Source organism: Panthera pardus, unplaced genomic scaffold, assembly GCF_024362965.1.
Source record: "Panthera pardus isolate Hobbes unplaced genomic scaffold, ASM2436296v1 HiC_scaffold_3, whole genome shotgun sequence".
NCBI classification, from domain to species: domain Eukaryota; kingdom Metazoa; phylum Chordata; class Mammalia; order Carnivora; family Felidae; genus Panthera; species Panthera pardus.
This window is the reverse complement of record NW_026526876.1, coordinates 26,464,028-26,484,060: the sequence shown is the minus strand read 5'-3', so window position 1 is coordinate 26,484,060 and position 20,033 is coordinate 26,464,028. Positions and strand designations below refer to the sequence as shown.

The following is a 20,033-nucleotide window of genomic DNA, read 5'->3' as shown; positions in this document are numbered from 1 at the left end:
CCTTTTAAACATCTGTGTCATAATTAGGAAAGTTTAACTTTAGATTCTTGCATTTAGCAAAAATAGTTTAGTATCGTTACAGTTTTTAACCATTGTTTTAGTTAAGATAAGCCTAGGTTTTGACCACATATATGTATTTTTAATAGATTTCTATTTTTTTTTATTTTAGAGAGCGAGCGAGCGAGCACATGCATGAGCAGGGGAGAGGTCCAGAGAGAGAAAGAGAATCTCAAGAAGGCTCCACACAGCACAGAGCCCAATGCGGGCCTTGATCCCACGACCCTGGCATCATGACCTGAGCTGAAATCACGAGTCGGATGTTCAACTGACTGAGCCACCCAGGCAGCCCTTGACTATATATATTTAAAGAGAGTTGGAGAGAATAGGGGCGACTGGTGGCTCAGTCGCTTAAGCATCTGACTCTTGATTTCGGCTCAGGTCATACATGGTCTCCCGGTTTCATGAGTTTGATCCCTGCATCAGGCCCTGCACTGACAGTGTGAAGGCTGCTGGGGATTTTCCCTCTCTCTCTGTGCCTCCATTGTTATGCTATCTCTGTCTCTCTCGAAATAAATAAATAGATAAATAAGCTTTAAAAAAGTTGTGGAGAGTATTCAGAATAACTTCCAAATAACTACAGAAGTCAAAATACCTAAATTTTTTACTTTGTTGTTGAACTTTAGAACCGTGGTGGGCTATAGAGAAACAAAAGCTCTGAATCCGACATTTTAACTAAACCTGTTTGGAAATGAAAACAAATGAGCTGTTAGCTTTATCGACAACTGTTACCTGTCCTTCATATGTCCTCTGTTCTCTCCCCAGAATATTAGAATAATGGCCAAGTATTACACGAGGATAACAATGACGAGGATGGCCCAGCTTCTCGATCTGTCTGTTGATGTAAGTGGTAAATGTTGCATGAGCTGTTTGTAACCAGTCATTTTGAGTATCAGCTGACTTACAAAAATCAAATGAGAAAATCAGTTTTGTTTCATTATTTAGTTTTAAGCTTAGGTGGCAGAAGGTTTCTCCAGGCCATCTTGAGGATCAAAAAATAGCCTAAACACCAAGTTTATAATTACATTAATGTTATGTCCTAGTTAAAATCTTCTCTTAAATATGGCAGTTTTACATTGATTCATTTGCCCAGGGTTTATATTTCTGTCATAAATGTGTCTGGGTTCCCAGAAATAACCATAGAGATGTAAACTGTGACGGAGACTTTGCTGCAGCCCCCCTGCCGAGGGCCCAGGTCACATTAGAAGAATGTTACGTTCAGGCCTGAGTTCCTGTTGCTGGAATGTTCACCCACCACAGAGATAGGAGTTAAGTGATGTGAGCTAAAAGTCATCGCATAGTGTTTTCCAGTTTAGCTAAAAAAGAGGAATCACGGATGTTAGAGGTCAAACGCTTGATCGTTGGTTGGCTCATTAGCTCATTAGCTCCTCACATTTCTGGACCACGAGGACCAGAGTCCTTAGAAGTAAAGTGCCTTGTCCTTAGTTACATAGCTGCCAAGTGACAGGGCATATATAGTAACCCAGTGTTTCTGGAAACAAATTAACTGCATAATGTGCTGGGGGGGGACCATTGTAGACCAAGAGCAGACATTTCCTAGACTCGCAGTAAAATAAATACGTTATTATAGGAAGCCTGCTTTGGGTTCTGTGTCTCCCTCTGTCTCTGTCCCTCCCCCGCTCACATTCTGTCTCTCTCAAAAATAAACATTTTTTTTTTTAAAAGACAGAAAATGCTTTCCTTAAATTTTTCCTTAAATTATTTTCTGTAATTACGCTTTTTTTTTTTTTTAAATTATCCTTTCTTAATCCAATTTGTCTTTCTCTCTTGCAGGAGTCAGAAGCTTTTCTTTCGAATCTAGTAGTTAACAAGACCATCTTTGCTAAAGTAGACAGGTTGGCAGGAATTATCAACTTCCAGAGACCCAAGGATCCAAATAATTTATTAAATGACTGGTCTCAGAAACTGAACTCACTGATGTCTCTCGTTAACAAAACTACACACCTCATAGCCAAAGAGGAGATGATACATAATCTACAGTAGGGTCTCCGTGCCCTTAATGCTTTTAGAAAAGAGTTAAAATTGGAAGTCATTTAAAAACAAAAAAAAGACTGTTATGGTGTATATGTTGGGGTTTTTTTTCTATTCTCAGCTCCTTTGTCTAAAATTTAAAAGATAGTGACTATGTTTAAGGCCCCTTTTGACCTTTCACTTCCCTGATTTTATCGTTAACTTTGCATTTGCAATTGGTGCAAAAAAAAAAAAATTTTCTATTTCTATGGTCTACGTACTCAAAAACTTGTGTCATAACTTACCCAAATGTGTTTTTCTATCATTTGAAAACTTTTTAGCTATTATTTGTTCTCATTCAGCTAACAACCGTCATTATTATAATAAAAGCAGTATATGCACATTGACTTTCTATAGTTACCTGTGTTTCTGAACATTTTGTGGGATAGGGATTTAAGTATTTTTTAAATAAAAGAAATTCTGTTGTAAAGCTATCAATTATTTAGTAGAATTTCAAAAACAACATAGGGCATATCAGAACATTTGGGATAGAGTTGTAATTTGTGAAGAATTTGTATTTTAGTATTGTGGCAAAAGGCCTCTAGACTGAGTGTAGAGAGTGATTGGTAGGCTAAAGACTTAATGTAGACTTAATTTTTTTTCCTTGAGTCAAACTGGTTTCGATCACAGTAGCTCGATTCTTTCCGTTCCCCGTCTTGACCAGTTACTGAACAAAATCAAGTGACATCGTGTTGACACAGGTTAACACACAAAGTCATTTTTATAAGATTTGTTCGTGGCTTTCACATCTAGGTCTAATTCCATCATTAGTGTTCCAAATTCATTAACTCTATAGGAACTTATTTCCATTACGTGAACACTGGATAACAACCTAAAACGTTTTAAAAATGATCCAGAAGGACTCAGCCATCCTCTAAGCAAATAGCACAGTATTGACATTTCTTTTACAGAAGTAAACAAAAGTAGTTTTACTGTCAAAAGAAACATCTGAGATCAATTAATACGAGCAAATTTTTGGAAGTTTTTAAAAAATTTGATTTATTTCAGGGAAAACAGAACAATGAAACAATGTTAGAAGGTTATTTAAAGTAAAGAAAGTGGGAGGTCTGCTTTTTTGAAAATCCAAACGAAGGGGGGGGGGAGCAAAAGGCATTGTGGAAATAACATTTTTTTCATAATTTGTTTTCATTTAGTGGTCACTAAACTGTTCTGTGATCCAGAGCTGGGGACAATTGTAGGGACCTCTGCTATTTATGCTGAGTCATTGTGAGTAATAACCCAGTATTAAATCCAAGTCTATTCTTCGGAAATTTATGTATCGGTCACATTGATGACAAACATCTGCCACCACTCATCTTCAAAAATCTAACCAAAACTGTGGTGGCAAGTTCAGGAACATCAGAAGTTCACGCTAGCAGTAGAATATGGTTTCAATTTTCTGCTGAATGAAAAGGATAGAAAATGAAATCATTTTGCATTGTTCATTTGTGAACCAAATTGGAGCTAATTTGAATCTAGCTTCTCGTTAACTCACCAACTCGTTACCCTTGTACTTGGCAAACACCTAGGCCATCTGGCCAGATGTATTGTTGTAAAGCTCTCAAATGACCCTCTTTCGTCTTTGTTTCGCGTTCTTGCCCTCGAACTAAGCTCTTTGTGTGTCCTGATTTGGTGCCATTTGTAACGGTGTCCCAGTCGCTGGATCTCATTTAATTTAACTGCTCATCCAGTTCTTGAGTTTTTCCTGTCCAAGCAACTTAAATTTCTTAGTGTTACGAAGAAGAATCAACTAACACAGGGCAATAAAATATTCGAGACGTTCAGAACCCCAAACCCTGGCTTCCATTTCAGACTTCCAGCTGGCTGTTCGTGAAAAGGACAGAACCACTTTGTTTTAAATATGGAGAAGATAATACTTAGCTCCTTTTCGTTTTCATTAGGTTACTAACTACAGAGAGATGATGAGCCACTGTTTTTTGTTTTTGTTTTTTAAATGAAACACTTTTTACCCTTTTATTTTTATATAATTTATGTTTTTATTTTAGAGTTCAATACCGATTTCTGTAATTATCCTCAATTTCCATATGCTTACTGAATCATTGAGAACTAATCTTTAAAAATCATGCTGTTCCATTCTATCTCTTACAAGTGTTACATGTATGATACAACAAGTACGTATTTTACATTGTGTTTGGCTCCTGGATATAGCTGCAATAAAAGCACTGATTTGTGGGTGTGTAAAACCCTGGAGAATAAACTCATACTTTTAAACATCACGTCTTTTTTCAGTTCTCTTGCCGTCTAAAGCAAAAAGCCATAGGATTTTCGTTCTTTCAAAATCATGTCCTCTCCATAAACCTGTTTTTGAAGCCGGGGGACAACATTGTGCATGTTTTACACGCCAACTGGTTGGCTTTTTCCCCCCCGACTCCTTTCTGATCTGGGGTTCACGACAGGCCATACCTTATTGTGCCCTTGACCAGCGGTTCTCCAGTGGAGCCCACATCAGAGTCACCGGCGGGGCTTGTTAAAACAGATGGTCGGGCCCTGCCCCCAGAGTTTCTGATCCAGGAGGTCTGGGGTAGAGCCCAAGGACTTCCATTTGTAACAAGTTCTCAGGGGTGGCGGACGAACACTTGCATAAATGGTAGGGTTTTCAAAAGGGCTTTGTGAGAAAGTACTGCGTGGACATGGGCATCGGTACAGTTAGGCTTATGCTCCGGCGTGATTCTTAAGTCCCGTGCCCGCTGTTTCTGAGTCTAGTGATCCAAAGTTCTGGGTTTTGTTATCTTGCTTGCGGACATGGAGAGAGATGTTCTTGCTTTCTGAGTGGACACAAAGCAATGTCCCTGACCTGGGGCTCAATATTTACCATGTTGAAAGAATTGAGGATTGGAAAAGTTTCATTATGTTGCTATTTCTTTTCTCTCTGTAAGATTAGTAATTGGGACTCCTGGGTTGGTTCAGTGGGTTAAGCCACCAAATCTTGATTTCAGCCCAGGTCACCATCTCGATGGTTCCTGAGTTCAAGCCCTGCATTGCTGACCATGCAGAACCTTGGAATTCTCCCTTTCTCCATCTCTCTCTGCCCCTCCCCCATTCATTTTTTTTCTCTCTCTCTCTCTCCCTCTCTCTCTCATACACGCAAAATAAAAACTTAAGATTGGGAACCATGTTTATCTTATCCATCATTTCTGTTACATAGAAATGTAAATGCTTGCTGAGTTTAATTGTTGCATAACCAATTAATCTTTTAAAATCTCTCCTTATACCTTACTGGGATTTTGTTTGATCCTCACTTCCCACTGTATATTACCTTTATATTATGTAATTGTAATACAAGTCAGTGGCGTTAATTACATTCATAACGTACAACCATCATTCATATCTATTTCCAAAACTTTCTTCATCTTTTTTTAAATTTTTTTTTTTAAGTAATCTCAACAATCAACATGGGGCTTGAACTCACAACCCCAAGATCAAGATCAAGAGTTGTGTGCTCTACTGGCTGAGCCAGCCAGGTGACCCTACTTGCGAAATTTTATCCCAACCAGAAGTTATTAGGTGGTCGTTCCCCATCCCCCTCTCCCTTTCCCTTGCCCCTGGTAGCTTCTAATCTATTTTCTGCTTCTCTGAATTCACCTACTCCAGATATTTCATGTCAGCGGAGTCGTACAATTTGCCTTTTTGCGCCTGGCTTACTTCACCTAGAGTAATGTTTTCGAGGTTCGTCCATGCAGCATGTATCAGAACTTCGTTTCTCTCATGGCTGAATAGCATTCCATTGTATGGATATAGCGCATTTTGTTTATTCGTCTTTCGGTGGCCACTTAGGTTTCTGCTCCTGCCTCTTGTGACTAGTGCTGCTATGAAGATCGGTATACGCATGTGAAGTCCTGTTCACAATTATTTTAGGCATTTCTGCATGTTGGCTTTTTTTTTTTTTTTTTTTTTTTTTGAATAAAAAGATTCAGGGGCACCTGGGCGGCTCAGTCGGTTGGGCATCCGACTTCAGCTCGGGTCATGATCTCACAGTCCATGAGTTTGAGCCCCATGTCGGGCTCTGTGCTGACAGCTCAGAGCCTGGAGACTACTTTGGATTCTGTGTCTCCCCCTCTCTCTACCCCTCCCCTGCTCATGCTCTGTGTCTGTCTGTCTCAATAATAAACGTTAAAAAGAATTTTTTTTAATAAATTTAAAAAAATAAAAAGACTCAGAAGAAATTATAAAGATTGTGCAGCATATTTTTCACTCAGTTTACACATTGGCTTTTTTTTTTTTAAGATTTTTAGTTTTTTAATTTTTGTTTATTTTTTTCATCATCTCGACACCCAACCTGAGTCTCAAACTCACAATCCCGAGATCAAGAGTTGCATGCTTTTCTGATTGAGCCAGCTAGGCACCCCAAAGATTTTCTTTTAATTATTTATTTACTTTATTTATTTTGGAGAGGGAGAGGGAGAGAGACCATGTGAACAGGAGAGAGGCAGAGAGAGGGGGGAATAGAGGGTCCTAAGCAAGCTCTGTGCTGACAGCAGAGAGCCTGACGGGGGGCTCAAACTTGAACTGTGAGATCATGGCCTGAGCCAAAGCCTGATGCTTAACCAACTGAGCCATCCAGGTGCCTCAAGATTTTATTATTTAAAAAAAAAAAATTTTTTTTTAGTGTTTATTTTGTATTTATTTTGAGAGAGATTGTGCATGCCTGAATGGGAGAGGGGCAGAGAGAGAAGGAGAGAGAAGATTCCAAGCAGGCTCTATGCTGTCAGTGCAGAGCCCGACATGGGGCTCAATCTCACAACCGTGAGATCATGACCTGAGCTGAAATCAAGAGTCAGACACAACCAACTGGGCCACCCCGGCGTCCGAAAGATTTTTATTTTTAAGTAATCTCTGCACCCAATGTGGGGCTTGAATTTACACAACCTTGAGATCGAGTCGCATGTTCTATGTACTGAACCAGCCGGGTGCATATTGGCCTTTAAAACCAAAAGAACAGGTGCCTGGGTGGCTCAGTCAGTTAAGCTTCCCACTTCAGCCCAGGTCATGATTTGCAGGTTGGGAGTTCGAGCCCCCCATCGGGCTCTGCACTGACAGTGCAGAGCCTGCTTGAGATTCAGTCTCTCTCCCTCTCTCTCTCTCTCTCTCTTTCTCTCCCTCCCTCCCTCCCCCATCTGTGCACTCTCTCTCAAAAAAAATATGTACAAAGGAATGATGTGGTAGGCCAGAGAGACCAATTTCTGGCCAAGCTGTTGCTATTTCAATCTTAACACTAACTTACTAACAATCTTAACACTAAACATAAAGACAAATTTCACAAGAATTCTTGTTCTCTTACACCTATTGCCAGGAGAGGCCAAAGTCAGTGGAACAGGAACTACTTGTGATCAAGTTATCAGACCACATCTCAGCCTTTTGGAGCATATATCATATGTATATCTCAGAACAATTAGCATTAAATAAGGCATTCCTGTCTCCATAATAGGTGATCTTGTATCTGAAACCCTTAAGGACTTTTTAGGGTTCAGAACCAAAACGTCTAAACATTTGGTATAACTGGGACAAATAAAAAGAACTATTCAGCATGAATCAAAAGTAGCCACGGGGCTCCTGGGTGCCTCCCTCGGTTGAGCAACTCTTAATTTCCGCTCTGTTCATGATCCCTGGGTCATGGGATCAAGCCCCTAGTCGGACTCCACATAGAACATGAAGCCTGTTTGGGATTCTTCTGCTCTCTCCTCCCTTCTCCCCCCCCCCCCCCCCCCCGCCCCGCCATGTCCCTCTTTCTGGCTCAAGGTCTGTCTCTCTCTTTCTCTCAAATTAAAAAAAAAAACAAAAAGCTAAATAGAGGCACCTGGCTGGCTCAGTAGACCCTATGACTTGATCTCAGGGACATGGGTTCAAGCCCCAAGTTGAGCATGGTCCCTACTTTTAAAACTCATCTTCAGGAGTTTTAACATTTCTAAATTGAATAGCCCGCTTCAATTTCCTATCTTAATTTGAACTCTGGACACTTTCCTTGAACTGAGAAAGAAAACTTTGTGGTTTCATAATACCTTTTTTTTTTTTTTTTTTTTTTTTTTATGCTTCAATGTCACTGGCCAGTGCAGAAAGTAAAAAGATTAAAGCAATATGATGTAAACTACTTTTACTTCAAGATTTTGGCATTGTATTCATTTGAAAGTTTTTAGGATTTGCAAATTAGATAACTTTAGAAGAGTTCACCTTCAAGAAAGAGCAGAGATGATGTTGCAAAGGAGTAAGACGTTTCTTTTTTTTTTTTTTTTTTTTTTAATTTTTTTTTTTCAACGTTTTTTATTTATTTTTGGGACAGAGAGAGACAGAGCATGAACGGGGGAGGGGCAGAGAGAGAGGGAGACACAGAATCGGAAACAGGCTCCAGGCTCCGAGCCATCAGCCCAGAGCCTGACGCGGGGCTCGAACTCACGGACCGCGAGATCGTGACCTGGCTGAAGTCGGACGCTTAACCGACTGCGCCACCCAGGCGCCCTGTAAGACGTTTCTTAAAATGCATATCATGTCTGCTACCACTGAATGTGCTGCATAACGCCTCACTACAGAATACTAACCAGCTGGTTTCCCGACGCTTCCACATTGATTTCCATTGTGCCTGGAATGCAGGCCAGATATTTTATTCAAAGTGTTCCACTTAATGGAAACACGAGGAGACCACATTTCCTGCACCTTTTAGAATGCAAATCTTGAAACACAAGGATGATGTGACTTTTTTTTTTTTTTTTTTTTTTTTTTTTTTTTTCCTGCTGTCAGTACTTGGGGATTACAGTAAGAGTTTGGAAATCAGTTTCTCCTGTAAGATTTAGATTATAACAGCAGCATATTCTGGGCCAGAGTGGATAAGCAGACATAATGGCCTCCTGGCTTGCAAAATCTGACGACAAAAAGGCAAGCGTCTGGAGGACAGCTTTTACAGTGAGTTGACAACAAAATTTCCCAACACGGGGCATTTATGCCCCGCGTATAGTTGCAAAATGTATGCGCTTTGAAAAATGACCAGATAACTGGCTTGGGTAGCCTCGCGGTATGGAAGTGGAAGACAGAATGTGTCGATCAAAGAGCCACGAAAGCTAGGAGAAGAGTTTCGGAAGCACACTTTCATGGTGTCGGTGGGGGACGAATGCTTAGCGAACTGAATCCAAGTGTTCTGGACTTGCAGTCAAGGCCATCCCAACCACGGAAATGGATACAGGAAATCTAGCCAAACCCCTGTGACCCCCTTGCTGGAAACATTTGTCTCATGAAATTGAGACAGCACGTACAAATGGCCTAGAATCATATAAGCAAATTTCTAATGATGATATTTACCTTATCATGAAGTTCATGATAATTTACCAAGTGTTATTTGGTAACTTACCAAGTGTTATTTTCAAAAAGGTAAAATTGAGGGGCACCTGGGTAGCTCAGTTGGTTAAGCATCTGACTTCGGCTCAGATCATGATTGCACAGTTTGTGAGTTCAAGCCCCGTGTCGGGCTCTGTGCTGACAGCTCAGAGCCTGGAGCCTGCTTCGGATTCTGTGTCTCCCTCTCTCTCTGCCCTCCCCTGCTCATGCTCTGTCTCTGTCTCAAAAATAAATAAACATTAAAAAAAAAATTAAAAAAAAAAAACAGAATAAAAGGCGCTCCAGGGGGGCTCAGTCAGGTAAGTGTCGGACTCTTGGTCTCAGCTCTGGGGACCAACGTCTCTTGGTCTCGGGTCTTGACCTGGGGGTCGTGAGTTCAAGTCCCATGTTGGGCTCCGTGCTGGGCATGAAGCCTACTTAAATAAATAAAAATAAAAATAAAAATAAATAAAACCATGTGACCCAGCAATTCTACTCCTAGGTATATCCCCAAGAGAACAGTGAAAACAGTGTTCAAATCCTTGCAAGGGAATATTCATAGCAGCACTATTTGCAATAGTCGAAAGGTAGAAACTACCCAAATGGCCATCAGAGTATGGATGGATAAGTAAATGGTGGCATATCCATACCATAGAATATTATTTAGCCATGAAAAATCATTCTGATCTATGCTACAGTGAGGATGAACCTTAAAACATGCCAAGTGAAAAGTCAGACACAAATGATCACACATGATATGAATCTATTTATATGAAATATCCAGAATATGTAAATCCAAGAGAAACAAAGTAAATGATGATTTCCAGGGACTGGGAAGGTGTAGGGGAAGAATTAAAATAACTGTTGGGGCACCTGAGTGGCTCAGTTGGTTAAGCGTCCAACTTCAGCTCAGGTCATGATCTCCTAGTTTGTGAGTTCAAGCCCCGCATCAGGCTTTGTGCTGACAGCTCGGGGCCTGGAGCCTGCTTCAGATTCTGTGTCTCCATCTGTCTCTCTGCCCCTTCCCTCCTCATACTGTCTCTCTCTCAAAAATAAACATTAAAAATTTTTTAAATAACTGTTTAATGGATAAGGAATTTTATTTGGGAGCAATAAAAATGTTTATGAGCTAGGTAGATATTAGATATGATGGTTATACAATACTGTGGATGTACTAAATGCCGCTGAATTTTTCATTTTAAAAGGGTTAATTCTTTTTTTTTAAAGATTTTATTTATTTTTAAAGTTTATTTATTTTGAGAGAGACAGTGCAACCAGGGGAGGGGAAAAGAGGAAGAGGGGACAGAGGATCCGAGGCAGGCTCTGGACCGACAGTGGAAAACCCGATGCAGGGCTTGAACTCATGAACCATGAGATCATGACCTGAGCTGAAGTCAGATGCTTAACTGACTGAGCCACGGAGGTGCCCCATAAAGATTTAATGTTGAAGTATCTCTACACACAACATGGGGCTCAAACCCACAACCTCGAGATCAAGAGTCGAATGCTCCACCAACTGAGCCAGCCAGGGCCTCTGGAATGGTTACTTCTGTTTTGCTAATGTCACCTTAATTTTTTTAGAAAGGTAAAAACATGGCTCATGTAAATATAAAATATGCACATCAAAGATTTGATTCAACTTACAATTAATGAATAAGAGAACCAGTAAAAAAATTTTTTTAATTTTGTTGACGTTTCTTCATTTTTGAGAGACAGGGAGAGACAGAGCACGAGCAGGGGAGGGGCAGAGAGAGAGGGAGACACGGCATCCGAAACAGGCTCCAGGCTCCGAGCTGTCAGCACAGACCCTGATGCTGGGCTCGAACTCACGAACCGCGAGATCATGACCTGAGCTAAACTCTGACGCTCAACCGAGCCACCCAGGTGCCCCTGAGAACCACTAAAATTTTAAAACCAGTTCAAAGGCGCCGGGGGGAGGGGGGCACCTGGGTGACTCATCGGTGAAGCATCGGACTCTCGATTTCGACTCAGGTTATGATCTCAGGGTTGGTGGGTTTGGGCCCAGCGTCGGGCTCCGTGCTGACAGCAGGGAACCTGCTTGGGGTCTTCTCTTTCATTCTCTCTCTGCCTGTTTAAAAAAATAAATAAAAATAAACTTTAAAAATAAATGAAAATAAAACCACTTCAAAAGGATATTTAAGAATAAAATCGGGGGCGCCCAGGTGGCTCATTTGGTTAAGCGTATAGCCCTTTGCTTTTGGCTCAGGTTCGTGCCTGCGTTCGAGCCCCGAGTCGGGCCACGCTGACAATACGGAGCCCGCTTGGAGTCTCTCTCCTTCTCTCTCTGCCCCTCCCCTGCTCTCGTGTGCGTGCTCTCTCTCAAAAATAAATAAATAAACTTAACAAAAAAAATTGCGCGTGATACAAAAATGGTTCGTGTAAAACACGCCCAGGCATCGTAATGTGTTGAGTGTCTTATCTTTTTGCCGGACAGGTATCACTTCCGTCTTTAGTGAACAAAAATCTCTAAGTTAATCTCCGCTCCTACAGAATTATTAAATAGTCCAGACAATACAGAGTCAAGCTCAGCCACTGCACTGAGACAAAGCCCAATAATCTCTTTTATCCATTTCCAAGTTTTAAATACTTTTTCTGACATCATGTATGTTCATCAACCAGGAGAGAGGGAGGGTTGATGAGGTGTTTTCTTGGATGACCGTGAAATGTCTTCTCAGGAAGAAGTAAATGGTTGCTCTGGTTTTATACATAAGTATTACCATGGACGGATAATGGACATCCGTCTCTGAAAGACAGATCTGCTCCGTGAGCTGGAAACACAGAGCCCGTGGGCCTCTAAGGCGAGAGGCCAGGCTTGGCCTATAGAAAAATTAACCGAGAAAACTCAGATGATCCGGTAAAGTCCTTCTGGAGAGGCAGCTTCTTTTCTCTCCGAAGAGAGAGACTCTTTTTCTAATTTTGATGTTTAACAACTTCATTTGTGGCCTGGACTTTTTCCCCCCCCCCAAACCTTGAAATTAAGTGTTTAATCATATATGTACTTCTCTGGTTTTTTAGATACATCACGTTGGTAAAATAATTTGCTAAACTCCAATCACTATTGAATGTTTGCTGATATATTCAGGCAAATTATCCACTCCTTGAAGTTATTCTAAGTATACTCAGTTGTCAGGAAGGAGTTGTGTGGGACACAACTACAAGTGAATATACATCATTCATGTCTTTGTGAGGAAGTTGTGTTCCTTCCCATGAGATAACTATCATTCATTTCCTTCCTGGTTTTTAAGTTCCCATGCTATTTGTGAATGTTCATGACAGGTTTTATGATGAGGAAAACATTGGCCAATATTATATTCAAGTGCTCTTTCTCTGAAAAGCATTTTCTTTTCTTTTCTTTTTTTAAATGTTTATTTATTTTTGAGAGACAGAAAGAGACAGAGCAGGAGCGGGGGAGGGGCAGAGAGAGAGGGAGACACAGAATCCGAAACAGGCTCCAGGCACTGAACCATCAGCCCAGAGTCCAACCCGGGGCTCGAACTCACAAACTGTGACATCATGACCTGAGCCGAAGTCAGACGTTTAACCAACTGAACCACCCAGGTGCCCTGGTTTCTTTTCTTTTTTTAATGTTTATTTATTTTTTCTGAGAGAGAGAGAGAAGGGGGGGGGGAGGGGAGAGAGAGAGAGACACAGAGAGAGAGAGACACACAGAGAGAGAGAGAGAGAGAGAGAGAGACAGAGAGAGAATCCCAAGCAGGCTCCACACCCCATACAGAGCCTGACTCAACCTTGAGATCATGATCTGAGTTGAAATCAAGAGTCAGATGCTTAACCACCCAGGTGCCCCTGGATGCATAGATTTTTAACGTATTAAATACCATCATTTATTAAACAGTCCCCCCTTGACTGAATGGTTATCTTCAGGTTTTTAAATTTTGCATTTTTTATTCTTTTTCTTTTTTTTTCTTTTTTCACCCTAACTTTGTTGGAGACTGATTGACAAATAAACACTGTATTATATTTAAAGTGCACAGGGGCGCCTGGGTGGCTCAGTCGGTTGAGTGTCCAACCTCGGCTCAGGTCATGAGCTCACGGTTTGTGAACCCCGCATCGGGCTCTCCGTTCTCAGTGCACAGCCTGCTTCAGATCCTCTGTCTCCCTCTCTCTGTGCCCCTACCCTGCTCTCTCTCTCTCAGAAATAAATAAAAACGTTTAAAACTTTAAAAAATAATAATAATAAAGGCATATATTTTTATTTTATTGAATACGATTTTATTAATGAGTTCCCATTGGATGGTTTTTCCCAGTTTTTAAAAAGATTTTCTTTATTTATCGTTATTATTTCTTAAGGTTTTACTTTTAAGTAATCTCTACACCCAATGTGGGGCTCAAACTCACAACCCAGCGATCAAGAGTCACGTGCTCTACTGACTGAGCCAGCCAGGTGCCCTCCCAGTTTTGGTTCTGGATTTTGATTCCCACCCTCCCCCACCCCCATTACAAACAGTGCTGCTGTAAACATCCTTGAATACCTATCTTGGTTCAGTTCTCTTGAAGACATGAGGTGTTATGGATATTTCTAATTATATTTCTAATTATTATGTTCTTTTTTTTTTTTTTTTTTTAGTTTATTTATTTTGAGAGTGAGAGAGGGCACACAGGAGAGAGCGCGCATAAGCCGGGGAGGGGCAGAGAGAAGGTGGGAGAGAAAGCATCCTAGCAGGCTCCCCACCATCAACACAGAGCCCTATGGGGGCCTCGAACTCACAAACCCAAGATCATGACCTGAGCTGAATCAGGAGCTGGACACTTAAATGACTGCACCACCCAGGAGCCCCTAATTGTTATGTTTTTTAAAGTGACCGTCCAGGGCTGCCTGGGTGGCTCCGTCGTTTAAGGGTCCGACTTCAGCTCAGGTCATGATCTTGTGGTTTGTGAGTTTGAGCCCCACTTCAGACTCTGCTGACAGCTCAGAGCCTGGAAGCTGCTTCAGATTCTGTGTCCCCCTCTCCCTCCGCCCCTCCCCCACTCACACTCTGTCTCTCTCAATCAATCAATCAATCAAACAAAACATTAAAAAATTTGATAAAGTGACGTCCAGACTATTATTCAGGTGACATATCAGCTGACTCGTAGGCACCCCTTCAGACCTTCTGGGCACCCTCTGTCACTTTTCCAGCTGCCAAAGCAGCAATCACTCTTTTGTCGACACAAGTGATGTGGAACTGGTGTGCCCATACCATGGGTCGCCTTGGGTCCACCCCCCTTCTCTCCTTCTTCTCTAGGACTTCCCTGTTGACGGGAGCCCAGCTGGCACCACCAAAAGAGAGTGAGAGTTGACGTCCCTTGAGGTGAACCCCTGACCAAGGGCTTGCCTCTTTCCCACTTCTCCCTGCTGGACCGTCCTGAGCGCAGGTCATATAACGTCTTAGAGGACAAGCCCCCCATGATGGCACAGTCAGCCGCATTGAGCAGCGGCCGGTTTGATAATGCAATTTCTTGGGCGCCAGGATGGCTCAGTGGCTTGGGCGGCCGACTTCGGCTTCGGTCATGATCTCGTGGATCATGGGTTCGGGCCCCACGTCGGGCTCCGTACTGAGAGCGTGGGGTCTGCTTGGGATTCTCTCTCTTTCTCTCTCTGCCCCTCCCCCTGCTCTCTCTCTCTCTGTCTCTCAAAATAAACAAACTTTAAAAAAAACAAATAATGCATCTGCCTCCTGGTAGGGTCTCCTCCTGCTCCCGCCTCCCTCCTCTGGCCCTTCTCTCCCGCCCCCTGAAATCACACTCGCTAGCAAATTAGTAGCACCTAAGCTTCTGCCTCAGGTTGTGCTTCCTGGGGAATCCAGGCTGAGACAGTTGGTATTTTCCACACGATTGTACTAACTTGAAATTAAGCCATCTGTAAGTCTTTCTAGCGATCGATGTTGAAATAGAATCCCGAGTTCTCGGGATTGTACAATACGGTACATCACAAATGCAGACCTGCTCCTTCTTCTTCTGGGTAAGAGAGGGGTGAGAGTAGAAAGAAGTCCAACAGAGGGCGGAGGCTCTGACCCAAACACTTCCTATAGATTTCCTCACTGGGTCTGCTTTCTCTCCTCAGCCTACCGCAATCTGGCTTTCAGCCCTACTATCCTTCTGAAATGGCCCTTTCGAAGACCCCCGTGCCCACCATCATGTCACTTCCAAAGGTCGGGTATCGCGTCCCCCTCTTACGTGGTCTCTCAGCAGCGTTTGGCTCAGTTAACCACTGCCTGCCTTATTGAAACATTTTCTAGACTTCTCTGATAGAGCTACCATCACACCCTACCTCAATGGCTGTCTCCTCCTCCAATGCCACCGGATGGCTGGCCATTGAAGGGTGCCAGGGTCTCTCCTCAGCCTTCTCCTCTTTTCCAACCACGCTCTCTCCCCAGATAATCTCATCCAATCCCGTGCCTTCACATATCTCTCTAGGCTGATGACTTCCAAAACCCTATTTTCTACCTTCGCCTTTCTTTCGAACCCCAGACTCTCAACATGTTTCTACTCGGATATCTAAAAGGCAACTCAAGGGGCGCCTGGGTGGCTCAGTCGGTTGAGCGACCGACTTCGGCTCAGGTCATGATCTCACGGTTCGTGAGTTCGAGCCCCGCATCAGGCTCTGTGCTGATGGCTCAGAGCCTGGAGCCTGCTTCGGATTCTGTGTCTCCCTCTCTCTCTCTGCCTCCCCCCACCTCCCCACTCATGCTCTGTCTCTCTCTGTCTCAGAAATAAACATTAAACAGTTTTTTTAAATATTAAAAAAAAAAAAGGCAACTCAAATTTAACCTACTCAAAGCACCTCCTGATTTCCCCATCAACCTGCTTCTTCCTGTTCTTCCCACATTTCAGGAAATGATACCACGTGGTAGCTCAGGACCAAAACTCAGATGATGTCATGTTTTCCCCTCTCCCCTCATCCTATCCATCAGCAAGTCCTGAATCTCTACAATTCATCCCCAATCCAGCCACTTCTCATCACCTCCACTGCTACACCCGGACCCATGCCACTGTTGTATCCAGCCTGGACCATAAGAACCTTTTGTACCGGCCAAATGCAACCAGAGTGATTTTTGTAAAACTTAACTCTGATTATCTCTCTCCCTCCTGCTAAAAAATCTTCTAACAGCGTCCCTTGCAAGGAGGATGAAATCCACAAGCCCCTACCTGATCTGTCCTTGGCTGATCTCTCTGATCTCTTATCTGGATCCTCCTCTCCCTCTTCTTTCTTTCTTTCTCGCTTGCTTGCTTGCTTGCTTGCTTGCTTTTAGAGAGACAGAGCCTAGGAGCAGAGGGAGAGAGAGGGAGAGAATCTCAAGCCCAATGCAGGGCTCAATCCCACAACCCTGGGATCACAACCTGAGCTGAAATCAAGAGTTGGACACTCACCTGATTGAGCCACCTAGATCCTTCCTCTCCCTCTTCTTGTCTGCCACTGGAACATGTTGAGCTTTTCTTGGGTCGGCACCTTCCCACACTAAGGCCTCTCTTCCCCAAACACTCTTCTCCAGATCTTGACATGGGTGGGTCTTCTTGGGCTCTTTCTTATCACTTGGGGCTCAGCTCAAGGGTCATTTCAAGAGGACGTCCCTGATGTCCCTTATTAAGGATGACCTGACCTGATCCTCTCTATCCCACTATCCAGCTTTATTTCGCCATGTCATTTGTCACCGTCTGAAATTATCTCATCGTTTATTTTCCTCCTTCCTTATTCCCTTGTGCAAGTAGTGACGGTCTCCATCTCCTAGACTGAGTGGCCCAGGAGGGGTAGACCTTTGTCCTGTTCCCTACTATATCCCGGAAGTGTAGAATAGAATCAAGCCTAGAACCAAGCCCCTAGGAACTCGGGGCGCCTGGGTGGCTCAGTTGGTTAAGCGTCCGACTTCGGCTCAGATCACAACCTCGCGGTGCGTGAGTTCGAGCCCCGCGTCGGGCTCTGTGCTGACGGCTCAGAGCCTGGAGCCTGTTTCGGATTCTGTGTCTCCCTCTCTCTGACCCTCCCCCATTCATGCTCTGTCTCTCTCTGTCTCAAAAATAAATAAAACGTTAAAAAAAAAAATTAAAAAAAAAAAAAGAATCAGGGCGCCTGGGCGGCCTAGCCGGTTAAGCGTCCAACTCTTGATTTCAGCTCATCACGGTTCGTGAGTTCCAGCCCCGCATCAGACTCTGTGCTGGCAGTGCAGAGCCTGCTTGGGATTCTCCCTCTCTGCCCCTCTCCTGCTCAATAAATAAACTTAAAAATAAAAATAATAATAATAAAAGACAGAATAAAGGAGGTCAGAAGGTGGTTTGCAATCTTTGGACATAGCTGGCTTTTATTGCCCATGAAGAGATCAAGTTCCCCGGCCTTTCTTCATTACCTTTACAAATTTGCTCAGGGTGTCGGGGTCACCAAAGAGCTCACTGTGAGAAGCAAAAATCATCCTGTGCCTCTCCCCGTAGGTCATGGGCTTGGAGAGTGTCAGAGCTTGGGGGAGGGACCTGAGACACAGAGGACCCAACGTGTCGGGAGGAGTGTCCTGAGAACCTTGACCTCAGTGCCGCTGCCTGGCTCGGCACAGGCACTAACATGTGGTCGCATCACTGGAGCCCGGACACTGATCCGGACTTGAGACTCCCCTTGTTCAATAACTCTGTAACCCCTGGGTACGTCACGTCCCCTCTCTGTACTCCAGTCTCCCCATTTGTGTGGGGATGATGATGATGTTACTTCTTCCCAGGGTTTGCATAAGGCTTAGATAAATTTATCTACGCCAGTAAATATTGGCACAGTTACCGGGCTGGATCCCGAGCCAGTTTGCTAAAAAGGGGCCAGGCTTGAGGCGGCAAAAAGCAAATGGCCTCATGCTTCTTTTAGGAGAATATTTAACCCTGCCTCACATTTACTAAACAGGTTAAAAATTCCCTCAGTCCCTCATGCACACCTCCCACCTAGCTTCTTTCTCTCCTTTTCTGTCTCCTTCCTCTCTTAGAGATATAGGAGAAAAGAGAGAGATAAACACTTCCTCCAACATTTACATTTTTTTTTAAGTCCCCCCCCCCCCCCACCCCTTTTAGGGAACTCTAATTCCAATACACGACTTTCTGGAGAAGCCTGCCTGGCCCTTAGGCGCCACTAGGGGGCAGCTCTGCTCGTGGGTCCCGGCCCCTCTCCCAGCGGTGGGCTATAAATAGGCCGCAAGTGAGAAGGTCTGAAATCCCTTCCCACTCTCTTCCCGCTCCTGTTCTCCCCCAGGGAAGTGCAGGGCACCGGACGCGTCTCTAGTCTGTCAAACGGCAGCAGGAGAGAGATGCTGTCTCCTGTTTGTGGTGGCCAGTGGCCCAGGTGATCAGTGGCCTTGGGTCCATCCGTGACCCGCGGTCCCAAGAATGACGGGGCTACAGGAGACGCAGAGGCTGAGGCCTTGGGGACTTTCCCTTGCGATATGGAGGGACGGGACTGGAAGTTGAATGGGAGAGAAAGGGAGGAAAAGAGGCAGTAGGCCAGGTGTCCTCTCCCTACCCAGGCGCCCCTGGGGACGAGGTCTTTAAAGAAGTGATTATGTTAAGGGGCACGTGGGTGGCTCGGTGGGTTGAGTGTCTGACTTCGACCCAGGTCATGATCTCACCGTTGGTGAGTTCAAGCCCCACATCCGGCTCTGGCGTGGAGCCTGCTTCAGATCCCCTGTCCCCCTCTCTCTCTCTGCCCCCTGCCCCACTCATACTCTCTCTCTCTCTTAAAAAAAAAAAAAAAATTAAAAAAAATTTTTTTAATTAAAAAAATAATAAAAATAAAGCCCTCATCTCCAAATATGGTTACTTGCCGAGGCACCGCAAGTTAGGCCTTTGTTATAGGAGTTCTGGGGTCACAGTTTAGCCCAAGATAGACTGTGACTCACTGGGCTCAGTTCTCTTCAATGTCAAGGACAACTAAAAAGACCACCAGAGATTTCACGTTCTGCCCCACCCCCCACCCCCCAACACCCCCTCCCCCACCCCGGGATGATAGAGGCAAGGAGGGGAGGTGGGGACAGGGAGCTCCATGAGGATAGGAGTGGCCTTTTGGTGGCTGGTGGGAAGGCCAGGGAGAATTGTGTGAGGAAGGTAGTATGAGCAGCGCTGTGGGTGCATAGAGTGGGGCTGTCCCCGACCCCCACACCCTTGCACCAGGGCCAGCGGCACCACCTGAAGCTGCTGTCTGGTCCTTTGAGTGGGGACTATGATCCCTTTCTTCACCCTCCTAGGATGAAGCCCTTTGTGCGGTAGGGAAGGGACACAGACAGTGGGAAACATATGCGGGGTCCGGTTCAGTCCAAGGGGCATTTGCACCGCCTAGAGAGATGGTGAAAAGGCCCAGACTTCTTGATAGGAGGCCAGGGGAACCAGGACCCGTTTTGTGTGTGTGTGTGTTTTAAGTTTATATATTTGTTTTGAGAGAGCACAAGTGGGAGAGGGGCAGAGAGGGAGAAAGGATCCCAAGCAAACTCTGTACTGTCAATGCAGAGCCGGAAGCAGGGCCCGGGCTCACACACCGTGAGGTCACGACCTGAGCTGATATCAAAGAGTTGGATGCTTCACGATCTCACACTTCATGGGTTCGAGCCCCGTGTCAGGCTCCGTGAGGACAGTGCAGAGCTTACTTAGAA

The 20,033-nt window shown here is 44.0% G+C and overlaps 1 protein-coding gene across 1 annotated transcript in view; it reads left to right on the top strand.

Annotated features, from left to right (window-relative positions):
- The window catches only part of PSMD12 (proteasome 26S subunit, non-ATPase 12), a 30,501-nt gene extending 26,176 nt beyond the window's left edge, over window positions 1-4,325 (top strand). Inside the window, exons 10-11 of the mRNA XM_019466468.2 lie at window positions 823-900; window positions 1,852-4,325. Of these exons, the coding sequence (XP_019322013.1) occupies window positions 823-900; window positions 1,852-2,061 (288 nt within the window). The 3' untranslated portion in view covers window positions 2,062-4,325. The remainder of the gene's footprint in view (window positions 1-822; window positions 901-1,851) is intronic.
- Window positions 4,326-20,033: the final 15,708 nt, after the last annotated feature.